Raw genomic sequence first — 22,528 nt, 5'->3', positions numbered from 1 at the left:
TCACCGTTATTCCCCCAACAAGACAAAACCAGATTAATTAAATTTTAACAAGGTACTACACAGGTATCTCAGGAAGATTCTCGATTTCAGCTTTATTGACATTCTCTTAAATATAAAACCATTACTGTGAGGGCCATTTTGAAAGTCCGGATAAGCCACCAAGGTCACACAACTGCAGGTGTCACCGCTGCACGACACATACCTGACCCGCAGGACTGTGAACGAGCCATCCTTCATTCCTAGCGCAAGATGGATACCATCGGTACTCACAGCCGCACAGCGAATGGGCTCCTCCATGTTACAGCGTGCAATCAATGCATGGTCAATGAGGCTCCATATCCTACAGTGACAGTGATGAGAAAAGAGCAGAGGAGTGAGTGATGCACAAGCAGAGACAACCATCGAAAGAGGCACATCATTTAAACACAAAAGACTAATTAGAATCGAGGACCTAGTACGGACAGCACATATTCACTGCAAATGCTAATTCCCTAAAACTTTTTAGCTTTGTTTCAACAGCGACTCTGATACCTCTATGTGCTGGATAACTGAACTGATATTTTTCCCCACTGATGAATGCTCTTTTGCATAAATAATATTTCTTGAGCTTAATTGTTAATGGCAACATGCACCTGTGGTCTCCAATAATTAAGAACCCACTGCAACCCTGCTTAACATAAATCAATGGCAAGACATTTACTGAGCTCTAAAAAAAAAAAAAACTAGTGCCATCTTATCCAGATCCCCAAGTGGTTTGTAAGTGATTGGCACAGTTTTCCACAAAGTAATTTTGCATTCATTGCAGACATCTAGAATCAAGTGTTTTATACAATTAAAATGGAAAAGTTGACCTTTCTTTCCTCACTTACTCAAAAACAAAGTGTCCAAAAGTATATAATTAAGAAGAAAGCTGAATCAATTAAACATGAAGCAGCCACAGTTGACATCTATGCCGTTTCAATTAAAATCAATTGTCACTTTTAGCTAGGTATGCCGCCCCTTAAACACAGCAGGTAATTCTTGTAATTTGATCGCCTGCTAACCTTCATGCCAGTCAGGTGTTCCATTTCAGTGACACAATGGCACATTTAACCACTCTCCCCAACTAAAAATAAAGCACAATCCCACCTTGCTAAGCTTATGCCTGCCATCACTGCTTGAACACACTACAGAACCCAAGTGAAGCAAGAGTGTTACATAAATGTGTATATTCACATACACAGCGCACAAAACACACGCAGAGGGCACAATGTGAGAAACACATTAAAAACAAATTTACAAATAGTCGCTCAGAAGCCGCGCTGCTGCTGCTGCCGCTGCTCCGTCACTCCACCCTCCGATACATGATGATTTCCATGTCTCTAGGGATTAGCAGAAGATTAATTCCGCGGGCCTCAGTACGAACCTCACAGAGCGGTCGTCGCTGCCAGTCATGGCCAGTGGCTTGGTTGGGTGGACGGCCAGGGCCCACAGCTCACCCTCGCAGTGGCCCTGCATGATGAGGAAAGGCTTGTTGCGGTCGTGGACCACCACCTCGAAGATTTCGCTGTCCTGGGTGCCCACCAGGATGTGATCCCCTCTCCAGCACACGCTCCGCACAGACAGCCCTGCGAACACACAACATGTTACTACAACATCGGGTGTCAAACAATCATTAAAATGCTTTGATTGTTGTATTTATTTTTCAAGAAGAGAGACCATGAAACCAAAAATAACACCATGACACGGTTTGCACTTAGGGTACAGCACTTAGGGCAGGAGAAGAGGGATGAGAGTATGTATATATATATATATATATGTATATATATTTACATACAAATATATAAAGACGCTTATAAAAAAAAATACAGAATACAAGGACTAATATGCATGAAATAATGGGGACAACCATCTTTTACCCTCATTATCATTACCCACCTCTGCAATTTTCACCTCTAGTTACTGATGGGTGTGATGCCATTTTCAAACAGTATATATAGAGGGGGAAAAAAGACAAATCGCCAATTAGTGGATGAAGGGCCCAAAAAGAAAAAAAAATCTCCTTAACTGAACATTTAATCCCCTTCCTAAAAAAGAAACCGGGAGGTGTCATAATGTAAGGAGGACCAAATGAATAAATAAATATGTCATTCACATCAGTTCGCTTCCGTATTTCATGTCACTCCATTTTCACTCCGTTACGTCCTGTGGATAAAGCGGGGAGGATGTTTGCACTAGCTCTGAAAAGATGAGCCGAATGAGTAATATTTCACCTTTATATCCTTGGTCTGTTTCCCTGAGATCAATCACTGTAATTGGTTTGAAATTCAAATCCCACAGGCGGACACAGCCGTCTCGACCCCCTGTAGCAAATCCCTCCTCGCAAGCATTCATGCTGAAAATTCCTGACTGAAGAAATTAAAATGTGTCAGAATTCAAATCATCATCATCATCATCATCATCGTTTAACAGAGTCATTATAAAAGTGAAGTGTCTTTTTTTTTTGTGCAAGATCCCATTTTATTTTGGTTTATTTTAAAGCAATAGAAGGGAAACCTCAATATAATTATAGATTTAATTGAAAGAACTACTGAAAATAATTGTGATGTAATTTGCCCCTGTTTAATGCAAAGTACTACAATTCAAAATTAAGTTTTTGTATAATTAGGATTTTGTTTCTACTTTATTTGATTTTAGGTTGATCACTAAGACAAATGAAACAGAAGCTATATTTATCAGGGTTGTGCAGTACATGTCACATAGTGAATAAATCAGTCCTGCTCACAGCAGCCCATCCCCCACAACACAGGATCCAGCTGTTGAGGTCACAGATATAATTTAATCTCAAGTAGTAAATGTTTATCCTTTACACTATGCATATTAAAACTAGAGCACATCCAAAAACAAAGACATCTGATTTCTGCTCAACCCCCATTCCTGCAGCGATTTTACTTGGAAGCTTTCCTTTCAAATACTTAAGTTCTAACAGCCTACACTTCTGATTACTATGCATTAATACCAATATACATATTTACATACAAATCTATAGACACTATGCATGTAGTTGCATAATCAATCACAGTAAATGTGGATGCACAATATGAGTGGGCATATGTCCACATGCACAATATATACAGTGTGGGCGTATTTTTGCCTGTACAGTACAAGTATGCATGAGTGAATCTGTGTGTGTGTGTGTGTGTGTGTGTGTGTTTGTGCGAGTATGTGAACAGCAGATGTGTGGGTGGGTGTACTTGAGCACGCATAGTGTATGAAATACACAACTGTCAGTAGCCAAAGAGAAAGCCATCTCCTGATTTAAAACCTACTTATCATTACGATGCAAGGATTTACTTAAATAGTCATGAATCATAGCTATAACAGGGTAGTAAAATACTATACAGACAGATAAATACGAGAGGCATGTGGCTGCTTATGAGGGCTGTTGAATGCCACAATCTGGCTATATCCCACCCCCCACCAATCAGCTTCACCGCTGATTCCCCAGAGTCTAAAATAAGACCTTTCGCTCCAAGCCAGTGAGAAGTGGGTAATGTAAAGCATGCAGCTTTCAGAACAGCTATGTTCAGATTAATATAAAGAAAACGTCTCATGTTATATCAAAGTACACTCACAACACCGCAAGATGCAGAAAATTATTAACTGGACCATAAGAAACAACACATAAGATATCAAATTCAAAATTGTCATTTTTTTAAGAGTGACGGCAACCAATTAATACTTAAAAATACACAAATCAAGCCAGTTGAATGCAGTGTAACCAAACACAAGAATATAAATGTGTGTGCATTTGTTTTGGTGTTGGTTTTCCAGAGATTTGTTTTTCAGGATTCGTGGATTCGCAAAACATTTTCAATCTTTAAGAGGTTAATTTCTCAGGAGGATAGAATGTAAACATTTGAATAGTATTATCCTGTAAATAGTTTTCAATCAAATATATAAATCACTGGCAACTGCCCAGTGTATTTTTAAAACACAGATTTCTGTCAGTGTGTGCATTTTCTTCTAAAAACAGCAGCATGGTGTGAAGGGAAAAATGACACTAAACTGATTAAAACCTGGTTGCTTTTTATAGAAACAATGTACTTACCCCGTGGGCACCTTGCACAGTTCGAATGAGATTAATTCCCTTCCAGACATATATATCACCATTTAGAGCACCTGAATACGTGACCTCATCTCTCGCACATGCCAGACACAGGATTGTCTGAAGATCTCCAGTTTTGCCAAAAACACCTCGTTTTGGGGTCAAAGCATTGCCACATAAGCTCCAAAACTGAAAACAAACAAAAGATAAGGGAATTGATTACATTTATTGCTGTCGGTAATCCAGTTTAATCTTTCAACACGAGCAGAGGCACGTTTTACAATCATTAAAACAAATTATTAATTCATATGTGTGTGTTTGTGTGTGACTTTAAGGTATAATGAATAAATAAACAAATTAATTAATTGTACAAATTAAACCAAGATATCCAGCAGTCAAAGTGTGCCCAGTGGCCAGTTGAGGTGGTGGTAAATACTTCCGGTGAGTTCACTGCCATGTAAGATAACTGCAAATGAAGTTAATACACCCACTCTCTTTAACTGCTGCACCGGCTCAAGCGCAAAATAAGCCCACTTGTAGCTCACTGACAGATTGTAAATGGTTGCTGGATTCTCCTCAATAATGAGAGGAGCATCGCTGGTGCAATTCAGGACACTGGCCAACTGCAAAAACCCTAACCCCCGGTTAGTGCTTATATCAGTCTTACAGACACCAACCAGAAACCAACCCCACAAATCCCAGTGTGATGTGGAGTGCAGCAGAGTTCATGCGGCACAATCTGACGACGTTGCTCGCTGCCAGTGTAGTACCCTGTAGTAATCTGGATTCAGAACGCTAGTACACTGTCATCCTGGCAAGAATACAAATCACAGCCACCCACTGCCAGGAAAGGAAGGTGTACTGCAGCAGCCCAGTTCTGCAGCAGTTTCTGTTTGTCCCTTGTTTTATGACAGCTTCTCCTATATTTGTCTTATGACCCACCCTCATTATTGTCAGCTGACCTCATCTGCAGTATGTACAGCACACTTTCCAAAGAAAAAGGGGGTATTTATATCCTCTTCAAATGAAATGCCCCACCCAAAAAACAAAATGCTTTAAAATATTTACCAAAGGAAATCAGTTATTTTCAAACTAATGGATTTTGATGAAAGGTCCAACATTTGCTGTTTATAACAAAGTAAACAAACTCTTGACTGGATATGGAAATAGACAGTGCTCGTCTGTAGGGGGAGGGAAGTGCTTTGTCACAAAACCCAAAACAAGATCTAAAGCCAACTGATATTAAACACACGACACCCATACATACACAGTTCAAGCAATTATTGTTGTTTGGGGGTTATTTTTGAGTCTGGGTTAACGGATCGGTTTAATTAAAGCAACACAAAGTTGATGTTGGGTGCTGTGCGTTCGGCTTCCTCTTTATGAACTCCACAAAGCTTTAATCATCCCTTCACTAAAGCCAGCTGCATTTATGACTAAGCCCACCACAGCCGCCAGAGCACTGCAGAAGACTAATCCTCATCCGCGATTCGCTTTCCTTCTCCATTACCGACTGGTTCAGCGAGAGCCGTCAACTGCTGGGCGCACTCTGGAAATCGAGGAGGAATTCGCATGCACTGCTTTGCATCCACTGTCTGGATGAGTTAATTAAAATGGAGCCCTCAGTCAAGACAATTACCTTGACATTCAATAACTATGTAACCAATTTAATATTCATGAAACCAAACAGGGTTGGGTTCATAGCAGAACAGGGCTGTGGTTTATTTCGACACAGGAACTGTTGAAATAAATACATACAATACATTTTATTATGGCCTTGTTTTTAATCACCGTGATGTGGACTTGAAGTGATTCACCTGTAAAACAAACACTGCATTTCCATCCTGTCCTTAGGCTAAATATTTAAATGGTGTACTGCTCATGCACATTGCAGTAGCTGGTTTTCATTTGAGAAACCTGAAGTCAATCATATTCCCCAAAAGGAAAAAGGAGTCACTGCAGCAGGAGGAGGTACGTGCATGCTTACACGGGCATTGGTTTTAACACTGTACACTGACTTCACATATTTACAGTGAGGGAAAAAAGTATTTGATCCCCTGCTGATTTTGTACGTTTGCCCACTGACAAAGAAATGATCAGTCTATAATTTTAATGGTAGGTGTATTTTAACAGTGAGAGACAGAATAACAACCAAAAAATCCAGAAAAACGCATTTCAAAAAAGTTATAAATCGATTTGCATGTTAATGAGGGAAATAAGTATTTGATCCCCTATCAATCAGCAAGATTTCTGGCTCCCAGGTGTCTTTTATACAGGTAACGAGCTGAGATTAGGAGCACTCTCTTAAAGGGAGTGCTCCTAATCTCAGCTCGTTACCTGTATAAAAGACACCTGTCCACAGAAGCAATCAATCAATCAGATTCCAAACTCTCCACCATGGCCAAGACCAAAGAGCTGTCCAAGGATGTCAGGGACAAGATTGTAGACCTACACAAGGCTGGAATGGGCTACAAGACCATCGCCAAGCAGCTTGGTGAGAAGGTGACAACAGTTGGTGCGATTATTCGCAAATGGAAGAAACGCAAAATAACTGTCAGTCTCCCTCGGTCTGGGGCTCCATGCAAGATCTCACCTCGTGGAGTTTCAATGATCATGAGAACGGTGAGGAATCAGCCCAGAACTACACGGGAGGATCTTGTTAATGATCTCAAGGCAGCTGGGACCATAGTCACCAAGAAAACAATTGGTAACACACTACGCCGTGAAGGACTGAAATCCTGCAGCGCCCGCAAGGTCCCCCTGCTCAAGAAAGCACATGTACAGGCCCGTCTGAAGTTTGCTAATGAACATCTGAATGATTCAGAGGAGAACTGGGTGAAAGTGTTGTGGTCAGATGAGACCAAAATCGAGCTCTTTGGCATCAACTCAACTCGCCCTGTTTGGAGGAGGAGGAGGAATGACCCCAAGAACACCATCCCCACCGTCAAACATGGAGGTGGAAACATTATGCTTTGGGGGTGTTTTTCTGCTAAGGGGACAGGACAACTGCACCGCATCAGGGACGATGGACGGGGCCATGTACCGTCAAATCTTGGGTGAGAACCTCCTTCCCTCAGGCAGGGCATTGAAAATGGGTCGTGGATGGGTATTCCAGCATGACAATGACCCAAAACACACAGCCAAGGCAACAAAGGAGTGGCTCAAGAAGAAGCACATTATGGTCCTGGAGTGGCCTAGCCAGTCTCCAGACCTTAATCCCATAGAAAATCTGTGGAGGGAGCTGAAGGTTCGAGTTGCCAAACGTCAGCCTCGAAACCTTAATGACTTGGAGAGGATCTGCAAAGAGGAGTGGGACAAAATCCCTCCTGAGATGTGTGCAAACCTGGTGGCCAACTCCAAGAAACGTCTGACCTCTGTGATTGCCAACAAGGGTTTTGCCACCAAGTACTAAGTCGAAGGGGTCAAATACTTATTTCCCTCATTAACATGCAAATCAATTTATAACTTTTTTGAAATGCGTTTTTCTTGATTTTTTTGTTGTTATTCTGTCTCTCACTGTTAAAATACACCTACCATTAAAATTATAGACTGATCATTTCTTTGTCAGTGGGCAAACGTACAAAATCAGCAGGGGATCAAATACTTTTTTCCCCTCACTGTAGGAACACAAAGCACTAACTCTGCATCGCTGAGGATGACAATGAGGGGCAATTACAGCAGTGAGGTTGACTGAACACAGGGCTGCAGCATCCCTGTCATCTGCATCCAGCATGGATACGCCGTGATCAGACTCCCTGGCTATGACGGATAAGAAGAGGGCAAAAGAGAGGGAGAGAGAGAGAGAGGGAGAGAAGTCTAATCCCACTGTGCTGCATTACTGCTCCACTGAGAGAGAACAAAGGGCTTTTTTAAGGAGGCCCGAGAGATAAATTCAGACAATCTCAGTTGGGATAAATATAAAAAACAAACTCTCCCAGGGAAATGAGTGACTTCACCACTTTCATTAAAAACATAACGTGGTCTAAAACAATCAGCAGGTGGGCTCAGGGGAGTCCCTCGAAATCGCTGAAAAAGAAAGGGTCAACGAGTCTCTGGTTTCCTTCCCTTACCGTGTGTTCAGAAATTAATTTAAGCACTGTTTCCCGATGGCCTTGCCATATGCGTTTCTGTCAACAGGTCCCCAAGAGCAGTCAGTTTCTAATGAACCACTTGGGAATTGTTTTCACCAAAATCTAAACTGCTCCAGTTCTAAAGACCATCCAGAAGAGTTTAAGAACATTTCATTTCAACTATTGATCAAAATATTTCCATTACAAAATATTTTTGGGCCAAAACTACAGGAAAGACAACAAACATTTATAAAGCTCATATTCAAACCCTTTAACTATACTTAAACTAAACTGCAGGTCAAATTAGTGAGAATGAATTTAGTCATTGAGACGAGGCTGCTTGCCCTGACAATTAGCACGTGCTTCTGTAAATCATGACCCTGTGTAAGCACCACTGCACCACTGCAGGAACCTTTTAATTTAATCAGCCTGGAGTGCTTCTAATTCATCAGGAGCCCTTAACAGCTTTCTGCTTTCCAGGTTTCCTCCCATCCACACAAGACTATGCAACAGTGAAGTCTGTCCTGATTACCATGAATTGCACAGGAAAAGCGTATTGGCCCAGCGGGCTCGGCGGACGTGCCCTCGCATGTCTGTATCTGCAGGTAAATATTCTATGAAGCCATCATGCTCTAGAAGATAGGTGTTCAAGGAAGCTCTGAAAGGGCAATTATAAGATGCCTGTATCTAAAAACGTAGTCATTCTTTCAGACAACTTTTCTCTCTCTCCAGTGAAATCATTAAGACAGACACATCATTGCCGGTTTTCTATGACTGGGGGATTAATGTTTCCAAATCTCCTGGATGCATGGAGTGCTATAATCGCTAGCAGTGTGCAGTGCTCTGAAGCAGATGTCACATGGTTTAAAGCGTAAAGACCCTGGAATTATATGGGCCAACTGCTGGGTTACTGAGGCTCTGTCTAAAAGCTACATGATCTGAGCACTACGGGGTGAACACAGATCCTCAACGTGCCGTAGGCTGTGTGGATAATGAACAAGAGCGAAGGGAATACAACCAGGCAGTTCTTTCTACCAAAAATAAAAAGAGATAAAACAGGAAACCAATTAGGTAAATGTGCACAATTTGTTTTACTGTGCCATTCTCAGCAGCAAATGTATAGTTCTACCACAATTGCTTATTACCTCTGAACCATTAAAAAAGGCACAGTTTGATATAAATATCATTACACAATATATTTACAGTATTTTCTGTTCGTTTAACAAAATGTTGAATAAATTACATAAAAGTATTTAAAACAAATATTTTGAATAAGACACCCATCAAATTCACAGACGAGTCTGATTACTATAATAAACATTCAGCGAGTATGGTGCACTTGGCTAACCTTTTATTTCAACATCAATTTAGAACAGATTTCCTGCATCCGTTATAGTATAATGAACTACTGAACTACAATAAACTTGACTGGTGGTGCTGAAGCTTTTGCTAGGGCTATGCATAGGACAGTTCTGGGAGGCAGCAATCAAGCTGAATATGAAAAAGCCTTTACCTAACTAAGTAAAACATAACTAATAATAAAATAATTGCCTCAAACAATAATTTATACTCTGCTGACGGTACTAAAATAATTGCCAAAGTTTCCTTCCCAGAAGTAAGTACTCTGGATGTTCAGCAGCCATTATGGATATTCCATGAAGATTTACACACTGCATTTAACATTCATGTAAACGTATTCTATTGAGAGAAAAAAAAACATTAAAATGCATTAAAGTAAGCAAGTAAGAACAGTCACTGAAAAGCAGAGCGTGTTTAATGAAATTACGGTTTTCAGTGATAAGAGCAGGCTGGGGAGAAAAAAAAAAAAAAATCCTGCAAGTAGGCTTTCAAAATTTATCATCATTTTGCAGACTTTTATTTAGGCCACTTCATCCCTGAAAGGAAAGACAGCCACTTCAGACTTGTTACAATACTTTTTTTCTTTATTTAATGCGAATAGAAATTGACTTTATTCCTTGAAAAGACACACAGACTCCTCTATGAGTCATCGTCCGTGCCTTTACAGCTTAAATTGTGATCTGAATAACATCAGAAGATAAAATAGAAATAAATAAAAGGGACATATCCCCATATTAAAGCCGTAGCATCTACTGTATATGTGCCGCAGAACTCTTTGATATTGGCATGACGTTAGAAGCATGTCTGCATAAATACGTCTGAGTGAAATATGTAAAAAATGAGCAGACCTTCTAAAACACGCCAATACTTACTTTCTGCAAGGACCTGTGAAACGGAATAAGAAAACCTCTCTTGCTGCAGGCTTAACCCAGCTGATCAAACCAGCCACACTGTGAGGCATTAAGACTGCATCCCAAAGCTTCTCATCAGCTTTAGAAAAACTCTCATCCATCAGACTGTGGAAGATCACTTTGTTCCGAATAGAATCAGCAGTTATTCACCGTTACTGTCCCCTTGCCTTTCTCTTCTTCCCCACTTCTCTGCAATGGCCCAATCACTCAGCAGACACAAATCCCAATGAGCACCTGCAGGCTATCTTCAACCTTGTGACAGCATCACAGCGCAGGCATTTCCTGGAAGTCTCAGGCGCTGACTGTGCTAGGAACAGGCTGTGTCGACGCCTTGCTTAAGGCAATGTTTTGCACCGTCTCACGGGTGTTTTTGCAATGGCTTTGCAAGGTTCCCAGAACAAGCAGGTGATCTTTCTATAGAGGAGCATCTATTTACTTCTGCCTGCACCCCGTGTGTATGATAACACTGGTATTTAAACCTGCTGTTATGAAAGCTGTACAGAACCCAGAACCTTAGAGGGACCAGATTGGAGGAAAAAGTAATGTCAGATCCGCCCCTATGCTTGGTAGTCCATAACCCTATTACACCCTCCCTGACCAATTTACTCACAATCAGGAACAATCTCCCCCTGGAAATCCTTGCTATTTCTCCCAAGACCCATGATCTAAGTCAGTTATCCACTAAATGAATACAGAGGCCAGTACTGACCCATTTCACAGCCTGCACTCACTTAGGTGTTGTGTTGCTTACTCAGCAGATGGGACACATTTGATTGTCAGATTTTAGTACATTTTAATTAATGGACAGTCAGTGAAGCAGGGTTTTAGTGATGGGCGTTCACAGTACCTTGATGTGTTTGACTCCACAGCTGACAAGCTTGCTGGGCTGGTACAAATCCCATGATATGTCAAATATCTGTCAGAAGGTGAAATTGCAGTTACTTTCAGAACACGACACCTATAGCTCCTCACACGAGCACAACATCTAAAGCGTTACATTTATACAGGCAAACTAAGCCATACTACATCATAAAATAAATAATGTAAACAAATCTGTCACCAAAGTAACCAGAGTAAAGGTGTGGGATTTTTTTTTTGTAATTAGCACATATTGATTTGGAAAGCAGTTTTCCCGTTTACCTTTATTTCAACGTGCCAGCATTTAAGTGTTTCAGAGACAAGCTTTTCCCTGCATCACAATAGTCTTTCTGAGAGCAACTGTCTGTACGGTAACATAATATATTACACATTTACTGCACCATTAAATCAGTAATGTTTACAGTTTGTCCAAGCAATTAATGTTACAATGTAATGCTTTTTTGTGGTTTGGGGAATACTTACCTCCTAGTGAAAAATTATAGCCATTCTTAGTTTTTCTCATTTAATTAAGCACTTCAGCAAAGTTTGTCTTAAGTGCTTATAATCAATTACCCTCCATCCATTTGTCTATAGCTTCCAGGAATTAATATTCCCCTGTGCATGGCATGATACCAATTTGGGGAAGACACGTAATCAATATTTAATTTGTAAAGTAAGAGAGAAAGGGAGTGTCACATTACCCGGTCCGTGTGGCCAGGCGCTGCGGCCAGCACTTTTCCTCTTCTCCAGTCCCACACACAGATTGTGTTTTTAGAGTCCAAACCCACAGATACTAAACACTGCAAAACATATTGAGATATATACACATCAGTGTGTATAAACAGATTAATTTTTAAGCCTCATTTTTACCCATCCTCCACTAAAAGAGCAGGCATATTAAATAATGTATTCAAATTAATGAGTTCTCATCATAGAATTGCTAAAAAATGTTTTATTAAGTAGTTAGTTTAGATCAAATGCATATCACTATATCTCCCCCTCTGGACAAATGCAAATTAAGATATTTATATATTTATATTTGCAACTTCCCTCCAATCCATTATATATAATGACAAATATTATATCTTGAGTCTAAAGTTAAAACTTGGGCTTTCTCCACGACTGAGAATACAATTTTGTTTGTATTTATAATTACACGTCTGTAAAACATTGTCTGGAAAATAGATCAAACCCTAAGGGTACTGACAATCACCCTGCTTTTATCACCTTGAAATGACTACTGCAGCACCATATTGAAGGAAGTTGTGCCTCAATCGGTCTGTAAGAAGATGAGCTAGGCAGTATATATAATAATTCACACTTAATCAATATCAAGAGTTGGAAAGGCTTCCCGTTTATTTTTGAATCGATATAAACATACTCCCTATGACTTTTAAAGTCCTCCATGGGAGTACACTGTTTTATTTATCTCAACAGCATCCACAGGCCTAAATCTCTGCTGAGTCCTCGTCTGTGTTAGAAGGCATAAGTGGGGAATATGGAATATGGAGCGCCGTTTGTGCCAAAAGTGTTCGTCCGTCAATTTGGTAGTTCATTGGGAAATTCATTTGGAAATTCATCAATTTGGCAATTCAGCCAGCAGTTTGACCATAAAGTAGTAAATTCATCCAGGAATCAAGTAATTTATTAATTTGTCTAATTCATGTGTCCGTTAATCCATAATTACATTGATCAACTATGTAATTAATGTGGCTATTCATTAATATAAACAGACAAACTTCCTAACAAACCGGTGAACTTCCAGACAACCAGACCAACTTCCAAACAAACTTACAGATAAACCAATGGACTTCCAGATGAACAGACCAACTGTCAATCATGCAGTGTGGCAAACCCACTTCAGTCTTTCCAACCAATAGGAGATGACACGCCTATTTTAAACAATAAAACTCCAGGCTCACATAAAACGGCTTCAGCCAATAATGTTGCAGTTTATTAGAAAGGACGTTTCTTGTGTCTCTGTGTAACCGTATGGAAATTAAAATAGGCTTGTTTATGAGATTAATTGTTAGAATAGGCAAGGCTTAACCACAGTTTTGCATAGAGTAAAATACATATTTTTAATCACTATATATTGTACATGCAGCATAACACATTTTTAAAATACTGTCGAAATAAGTGACAAATGTGTTGTTTCTTTACTTTTTCTTTAAAAAAAAAAAGTCTTTGAAATATTAAAATATAGAAAAAGTTTTAAACTTGTGGGTGTTGTTCCATGTGTCTGTACTAAACACTTACCTAAAGTATTTATTATGAAGTGAATATAATTGGCTGGTTACAACGACCCGTGTCTTCTGTGAATACATACATACATAGTTTTATGTTTAGTTGAGCTACAGATTATAAAAGTTGAATTCCGTGAACAACATCAACTTCACAGGATCGAGGGGGCTACAGTTACCCCAAAATGTGTCTTAGCCCCCTCCCCCAAGACCCAAACATCTGTATATTTGAATGATAACGGCGAGTCGGCAACACTGACTGACAGTTGAATACTTACTCTCGTAATACAATTAGCATAATCTATATGACACATGCCAAGGTTGAAGGTCTTGGTGTTTTTGTATTCATTGTTAATTAATTTGGTTAAGAGACTATGCTTATGGCATTTTAACAGACTGTCAACTTGCATGCATTTTGATTAGGTTTAATTGTATTTGTGTATGTGTTCGATTGGCCAGGGCAAGGTGTTTAGTGTTAGTGTATTGTTTATTTGACTTTAGTATGTATTGTTTAGTTTATTGTCATGTACACATTTAATAAAATACAGTACATTATCTGACAAAATAACTAGTTAATATTGCAATGATTTGCAATCAGTAAAGTTTAAAACTAAAATCTCTGTATGAACACACGTTTTACACTCTTAGAAGTAAAGGTTCTATTAAGAACCTTTTAGGGTTCCAGGAGTTGATATTGTGGAGAAACCTTCTTATTAGAACCTTTTACCAAGGTTCCTTGCAAAGAAGGATCCTTAAAGAACCTTAAATGTATCTTAAATCAACTGTGATCATGATGAAAAATGGTTCTTAAATACTAACCCTTTAATGAAAATAAACTCCCGAAGAACCCAAAGTTTCTAAATAGAACCGCAGAAGAGTCTTCAATTTTTAGTGTAGTGCGTACAGTTAAATAAATAAAATACATGTGTGCCAACAAGGTGTAAAGAGAAGCCCCCCCAATATAATGTCAAGCCCATCTCAGCCCCCCACTGAGAAGAATCAAGGATCCAATCTATTTTGAAATAAATATAATCCATTGATGCTTGTCTTTCTATCTCACGGTGAGATAGAATGATGGATTTCTGATGAGTGATTTGGATTCATAGCGCAGATTTTCTAATAAGGGGAAAAAACACAGATCGAGTGAGAGACAGAGAAACGCCCTTTCTAATAAACTGCAACATTATTGGCTGAAGCCGTTTTATGTGAGCCTGGGGTTTTATTGGCTAAAATAGGCGTGTCTGCTCTAGGGCTGGGCGATATGACTTAAAAATAATATCTCGATATTTTTAGAAGTTTGGGCGATAGACGATATATATATCTCGATAATTCTTGTTTTAATCCAATCAAGACACAAAATAAGACCAAAGATATTCAAACTACAAGTATTTCGTTAATCCTTCAATAAGCAAAACTAACAAATACCACATGCAGGCTGTCATGGTAAATATAAGCAGAATGCAACACATTACAGGGCAAGTGTTGTGTGATTACTATTACGTGTGTTATGTTGTTATGGGATATATATATATATATATATATATATATATATATATATATATATATATATATATATATATAAAAGTTTAAAAATAGCTGGCGTTACAATAGTTTTAATAAATCTTAAATGCGGGGTGCCTTATCCCAGGGATTTTATATAGAACAATTATCCGTATTATATTAGGATGGTACAGCAGCTCCCGTCTAAAAACAGTCCATATTCATCGATATCTCAAAAATTATGTATTAGAGAAATGCTTACGCCTTTCGACTTCTCTTCCTCAGAGCACATCTATACATATACACAGCATGATTTACTGTCACATAACAACAATAACACCAGTAATGTGATCACGCAACACATGCGCTGTAAATGGTGCAGATTCAGGTAGATTTAGCACAGCCGGGTTTATAGTGGCGCATTAACATCTGCTGGACAGACATTTCCTCTCTGACTGTCGCGTTTCGATTCTACTTACCAGTACAGCACGTTAATACAAAATAGTTAAAATAATAATAATAATAATAATAATAATAATAATAATAATAATAATACAACTGAACCACCATCTTAATAACAAGAAAATGATACTTTCTGCATGTGTTTGCATTGCTTTCCAATTTATTAAAATGCAAACAAACGTTATTATTATTTTTATACAAATAATATCAGTCTAAATTAGCGGGGGTGGGGGTGCTTGCAGATCGAGTTCAGCCCGGCGACGACAGCGGGGCGCAACGTGTGCGCTTGCGCATTAAAGTATCTCTTGGTTATGTTGGTTATTGTGTGTCGGGTCTCTCTCATGTCTGTTTGTGTTTCTGATGCTCATTTCTTGCCGCATCCGACACGTGTGGAAGAACCGGGAAGAACGCAAAGCGTCCTAATGACGAAAAATACTGCCGTAAAGATCGCAATTTGCTACACCACGATATAAACGGTATAGCATAATATGAAACGATAGACGTTTCTATCGTCATACGATATATATCGTCATATCGCACAGCCCTAGTCTGCTCCTATTGGCTAGAAAGACTGAAGTGGGTTTGCCACAGTGCATGATTGACAGTTGTTCTGTTCATCTGTAAGTCCATTGGTTTATCTGTAAGTTTGTTTGGAAGTTGGTCTGGTTGTCTGGAAGTTCACCAGTTTGTTAGGAAGTTTGTCTGTTTATATTAATGAATAGCCACATTAATTACATAGTTGATCAATGTAATTATGGATTAACGGACACACGAATTGGACAAATTAATAAATTACTTGACAGATTCCTGGATGAATGTACTACTTTTATGTCCAAAGTCGCAGCTGAATTGCCAAATTGATGAATTTCCAAATGAATTTCCCAGTAAACTACCAAATTGACAGACGAACACTTTTGGCACAAATGGCGCTCCATAGGGGAACTCCTTGCCAAGGTCCTATTTTTAAGCCACAGCTACAAGTACAACTAAAAATTTATTCTCAAAAGTTTTAATTAGTAGACAATACGTTCAATTCTTGTTTCTTATTACATAACGACTTTTGAAGAGCTCTTTGAATTCCACAAAAAAAAACATTCAGAAGCTTTTTTGTATTGTCATGTAAGGCTCTCACTTCACTGAACTTCCAGGGGAATTGGAAAACTTAGATGTTCACATCTAGCATTTTCAAAAGCTCTTCCATCCTCTGAGAAAAATCACTTCTTTCATAATCAATTTATGTCACAACACTTCAGTAGTTGTTGCTAACAAGCCCAAATGAGTGAATATGTTAATATCCTAACCATAACCCAAAACTGTTTTCAGACATTGTGTTTCCTTTTCACAAAATTAAATAACAATTCTACTGTGAAGCCATTGAAAAATAAAAATAAAAATCCTTACAGATAAGGGTTCTTGGGAATGAAATATTAATTTTCAAAAAAAAAAATTATACTCTCAACAGGCTGTAAATAAGCACTTTGATCCCTTTGAGAAATTGAATTCTCCATAAAATGTGATTCTACATAAAAACAGAGTTTTTTTAAATCACCACGAACACTCAAGAGCAGTAGAGACGGGACAGAACAAAAACAGCATCTTCTTTCCATATACATCCTGTACTCTTTTAAGATAAAAATCTGGAGCATTCTCATCCAGTATATTTTTTTAATAACCTTGCAATGTCAACAAGCCCCATTCTCAATCTAAACATAACAACCAGGCCTGAAGCCTCCCTCGGAATTCTCACACCCGAAATGTTCTGTTAATTCAATGTTAGCCAATCGCTAAGAAACCTACAAACATACAGCTGGCTTCACAGACCTCAATTAACACTAGTTTTGGACTACCCTGCCTGCCATAACATGAGGGAAGTGCCAGACTAGTGCTTAGCTGGGTCTGAGAATCCAGCCTGTAATCTAACAGGACAGCCATGTGGTTCTGTGAAAGCAACCTCAGAGCCAGCAGTCACAATAATATCACAATAAAAAATACTTCACACAATTCCCAGTGATACTAGCAGTGTGTTTAATTTGGGTTGCTAAGGGTTATTTGCGTTTGCTCTCGAAAGATGACCTTTAAAAATACAGTTGCCGTGCAGTGCTTAAGTGTGCTCAGGTTCAGAGAGTGAGGAAGGAGTACCTGTCCATCCTGGTCAAAGGCGAGGCAGGCGATCCCATGGGTGTGCACGTCCTTGAGGATGGACACAGTCTGCACGGTGTAGGAATCCCACACACAGATATACGGCTCCTTCCCCACCTGTCCCGTGGCCACCAGCACTCGCTCGGGATGCAGAGCTAAACTGTAAAGAAACACAGTAAACATCCAGTAGAGCTGGGCGAAAAAGACAGTAATTATGGATTTGCTCCCATGATGTACAGTTTATGATGTAAAAACGTCTGCACTGCAGCAAACAAAGCTGGAGAAGCAAACTAAAAAGTAATTTGCTGTGACAGACCTGGCCTGGATGGTATGACACTCATGACGGTATCTCATGATATGCCCAATGCTAGACATACAACACTGATCACAGTTAAACATATCACTGAGTTTCATGCAATATATGAAAGTGATTCTTATTTAAAGCTCTCTCTCAAAGGTTCCAGCCACATTTGAGAGTCTACCAATTTCTATCGCTCGCTGAACAAATTTACCTCCCTCTCTGCCATCTCGTTTTTAGTGTCTGTGCTGTAAGCTTGCTGTCCTCTTTTAAGAGACAAAGAGAGAAGCCTTCCCTCAAGGAAGGGCAACTCAACTAGGTTAGTGAAACCCAAACCAAAGGTGCTCCCATTGCACAATTTTCATGTAGCCCTGACAAGAATTAGGATTCAAGAAAGAAACAACAATTTTAAATGGAAAGCTTGTTTCACCATCAGCTCAGCCTTATAATCCTTTTGAATGTGTTAAATACATAGAGAGAAAATTACACAATCAAGCTGTGCTAAAACAGTCACGACAGAGATGCCACAATAACGACTCCCACAGGTTGCCTTTATCCTCCGTGCAGTAGACGTACAAGCTACAACCCATCTATAATTTGACTGGGGTTGAGTCAGGTGAAACGAGTACTGAGATACTGTACACATTACTCATTGATAATGAAGGGCACATATTCTTAATAAATTAATGCACTGCCATCCAGCTTTGTTCCTGAAGAGCTACAATCCTGCAGAATTCAGCAAAACACATAAGACACTGAGGATCTCCAGCACCACGGCTTGCCATTCCTGAATTAACGATTAAATAAAGTCCTTTGACGCAAATTAAATAGTGGTCCTACACCAACCACCAGTGCAACTGCTGTCAAAAGACTTATATCATCAACCTGCAGCACATGCTAATTTTTCCAAATTAATGTGGTTCATTTCCAAAGAAAGTCCAGATGATTGCTTTCATACAATTGTTTAACTTTATTTTTGCATTTGTTCACTCAACATAAAAATACATATCTGCCACAGCAGCTGCAAATTATTCTTTAGTAAGCAAAAAAAAAATTACATTGGCTATTTCGTTCTTAAGCTTTCGTATTTTTTCATTTCAGGATTATGTTATTAAAAACTTAGATACAGTGGCAATTTTCCCTGACAATGGAACTGTCTCTCACGTACAAATAATCATGTGCAGTGTAGCAATATTAAAAACAGGTTCACATATAATGTAGTAGATTTCAAACAGTCCATTGTTCTATTAATACTTTGTAAAACATATCAGTTACCACGAAGTCAAATACAATTGTGAAATTATCAGCTTCAATAAGTCTTCAATAAGTCTTCCTAGGCATTATATTGTTAATATACAGTATTCAGTGGAAACATTAATAAATTAAGCATTAATTGAACACTTAAGACTTTGGCAAGCACTGACACTAAACCCTACCAAAACGAAGGATTACATTATACTTCTCAATTTTAATTGGAGTGAAAGTGTCAAGGATTGAAAAAGACCATACCTAAATATTGTCAGGTTTATTCCTAGCACAGTAGGGGTTTTTGTACTACTACGTTTTTAATGTCAGAGTAGAGAGACTTGACATGACATATAATAAATAAATAACAAGCAAATGCATGAATCGATCAATCAATCAACTGACCAATAAAAACTGTCAAATCTGATGCCTTCTATCTGCCAGGAAAATAAATATGTGTTTTTTTTAGGTTTATCAAAGTGTCACAGACATCTTCTGTCCCAGTGCTGTTTGCAGATGAAAATGTAGTACCTCCTAGCCAGCATCATCTCACAGATATATTAAACACACCGTAGCCAGCGTTGTGTTATTTCAACTGTTAAAGTTCAACTCTGATCAGCAGATTGCCTAACTCCGGGCTGTTAGCACCCCTGCTAGGTTTAATAGAACCTGACACGGCTATGTTCAGAGTTTAGTCCCCGGAGCAACACAAAACACAGGGACATCCAGCAATCACATGTGAATCTCTCAGCCTTCTCTAAACAGAGCTTTTACAGCATCCACACAACCCTGAAGACGACAAGCTCTCCTCAGTAGTAGAAAAGAGCAAATATTATGTAACCCTGATGAATATGAATACATTTTGCTTGCAGAATACAGGCTGAATATTCGGGAGATAAAGATTCATGTAAATGATCACATTCTAAATCAGTTTTGACATCTGAGGGTTCGAGCAACCGCAACCCTAGCAATCTGCCATTTTTTGCCTAGTTAACCGTTTAATGTGCAGAAGGGCTTTTCTGAGTTGGGTTAATCTCCTTGTAATATTCAAAAACACACTGACACCCAAGCTTCTCTGCCAGCTGGCTTTACTGGTTCCTCCCTATGTCAGTCTCTCTTGGTTCAGCCAGGGCCAAGATAAGATCCACCCAGCAAACCCAAAGGCATCTAGGTTGCATAAACCATTTCAGTATGCTATTCTGCTGTGCAACAGTGTGCTGTCTGATGCATGTGCTGTACCACAGAACTGCCCCTTGCATGCAGCACATTTTGAGCAAGGTTGAACGATTCGGTGCACAATTATTCTCGCTGCCTTGTCCTTTTATGTATTTCATGCTGCAGCAATGCTCTCTCAGTTTTAATCAGAAGGAATGTATTGCCAACTTTATTACAGAAGTTATAATTTCAATGTTTATTCAGTGAACGGACCACGGAGCAGCAAGGTATAAAATGCTGACTACAACTGACGGATGGTTCTGACCTGCTTTTTTCAGCAGAACCTGATTGCCTGTGTCAGGGTTGCATACTGTAAAAAGACATTTGCATTTTATCTTTATGGTGCGATGGCTGCTTAACCCACATTAAGATAACTTTCAAATTGAATTTACCCTGATAGTGTTGCTCCACTTCTCTGAGGCGCTAGGCTCCAAAGGAGATAGGCAGTGTCATTAGCTGGATAACAGCATTGAAATGCAGGCGCTGTCAATACCTTGCTTTTGAAAATTCACCAGGGCTTTAGCGTTATCTTTTTTTACTGCTGCCACATGTGCTGTAACTACGCAATGTTTCTGAAAGAGAAAGCTTTCACTGTAGGGCCTGCAGATTTATGACACCCTTCCCTGAGGTCAGTATGAGCAACTGCAATAGAACTTCATATGGAAGAAGTGCATATTCATTATGAGATGCTTATATATATATATATATATATATATATAAAACGGGACTGGGGAGCCAAGCCCATTGAGTGTGCCTCATTCAGGACAGTTCTCATGGTAATTGGACTTTGGCTTTTGGATTTGGATTCTGACTGGGACTGTTTGTCGACTGTTTGTCGATTCTTAATGTAGTATGAGATGTTTAGAGAGGGACCACCAACACCAACACATTATAACCATGGCCCCTCGGAGAGCATTGAGCATTTGCTGACATTGCTTGTACAACTTTTCTTAAAGCATGTTAGCTTGTTAAAAATACATTTACACTAACAACGTACCACAATGAAAAGTAGGACCCAGACGTTTTTGTAAACTGAACAAAATGTTGCTGAAGCAATACAAACATACCTAATGATAGCCACTTTGTTCCTTCAATCTTGTCCCCTCCCCCTCCTCCTCCCTAGTCTCTCACTGCTGATGATTTTGCCTCCTTCTTCTCCTCCAAGTTCGCAAACATCCGCAAGCTCTTCAACAGTCCCCCCTCCTCTCCCATCATACCCAAGCCTCCCACCAACCAAGCTTCCTTTTCTTCATTCTCACCTCTATCGGACTCTGAAGTCTCCTCTCTCCTCCTACATCACAAACATACAACGTGTGCCCTGGAATCTCTCCCTTCTCACCTCCTCGAAGCAACCGCTCCTGATCTACTCCCCTTCATCTCCTCCCTCCTCAACTCCTCACTCCTCTCTGGCTGTTTCCCCTCTGCATTTAAACAAGCTGCTGTCATCCCACTCCTCAAGAAACCAACCCTTGACCCCACCTCTCCTCAGAACTAATGCCCTTTCTCCCTACTCCCCTTCCTCTCAAACACCCTCGAGCGTACTGTCCACCGTCAGCTCTCTGACTTTCTTTCCCATCACTCACTCCTAGATCCTCTGCAATCCAGCTTCCACACAGCTCACTCCACTGAGATTGCTCTCCTGCTCTCCCTCAGCTGTGCTCGGGCGGCCTCCCTCTCCTCAGTCCTCATTCTCCTTGATCTCTCTGCAGCAACTGACACTGTCGATCACTCCATCCTCCTCTCCTGCCTCGCTGACCTTGGAATCTCTGGGACTGCTCTCACCTGGTTCTCCTCCTACCTCAACAACCGGACCTACCAAGTGACATGGCGAGGTTCCTCATCCACCCCCAACCTCTCCTCACAGGCGTACCGCAAGGCTCTGTCCTGGGCACCCTCCTGTTCTCTTTCTACACTCGCTCCCTGGGCCCCCTCATCACATCCCATGGTTTCTCCTACCACTTCTACGCAGATAATGCCCAGATCTTTTCCCTCTTCTGACCCTCTCATCCCCTCGCATCTCTTCCTGTTTGTCTGCTATCTCTGCCTGGATGCACTCGTACCACCTCAACCTCAACCTCTCTAAATCGGATCTCCTCTTTTTTCCCCACTCTTCCTCACCTTCTGCTGATCTCTCCATCTCA

General features: G+C 39.9%; 1 protein-coding gene across 1 annotated transcript in view; it reads right to left on the bottom strand.

Moving 5' to 3' along the window:
• Positions 1-22,528, bottom strand: part of LOC136716712 (echinoderm microtubule-associated protein-like 5) — a 62,749-nt gene that overhangs the window by 25,392 nt on the left and 14,829 nt on the right. The window contains exons 2-8 of the mRNA XM_066694057.1: positions 17,630-17,789; positions 11,987-12,085; positions 11,275-11,343; positions 4,091-4,276; positions 2,253-2,388; positions 1,406-1,607; positions 203-340 (exon numbers count right to left, since the gene is read on the bottom strand). Of these exons, the coding sequence (XP_066550154.1) occupies positions 203-340; positions 1,406-1,607; positions 2,253-2,388; positions 4,091-4,276; positions 11,275-11,343; positions 11,987-12,085; positions 17,630-17,789 (990 nt within the window). The remainder of the gene's footprint in view (positions 1-202; positions 341-1,405; positions 1,608-2,252; positions 2,389-4,090; positions 4,277-11,274; positions 11,344-11,986; positions 12,086-17,629; positions 17,790-22,528) is intronic.

Source organism: Amia ocellicauda, chromosome 21, assembly GCF_036373705.1.
Source record: "Amia ocellicauda isolate fAmiCal2 chromosome 21, fAmiCal2.hap1, whole genome shotgun sequence".
In the NCBI taxonomy this organism is placed as follows: Eukaryota; Metazoa; Chordata; class Actinopteri; order Amiiformes; family Amiidae; genus Amia; species Amia ocellicauda.
Note: the sequence above shows the minus strand (reverse complement) of the source record. Positions and strands in the feature narration are given on the sequence as shown.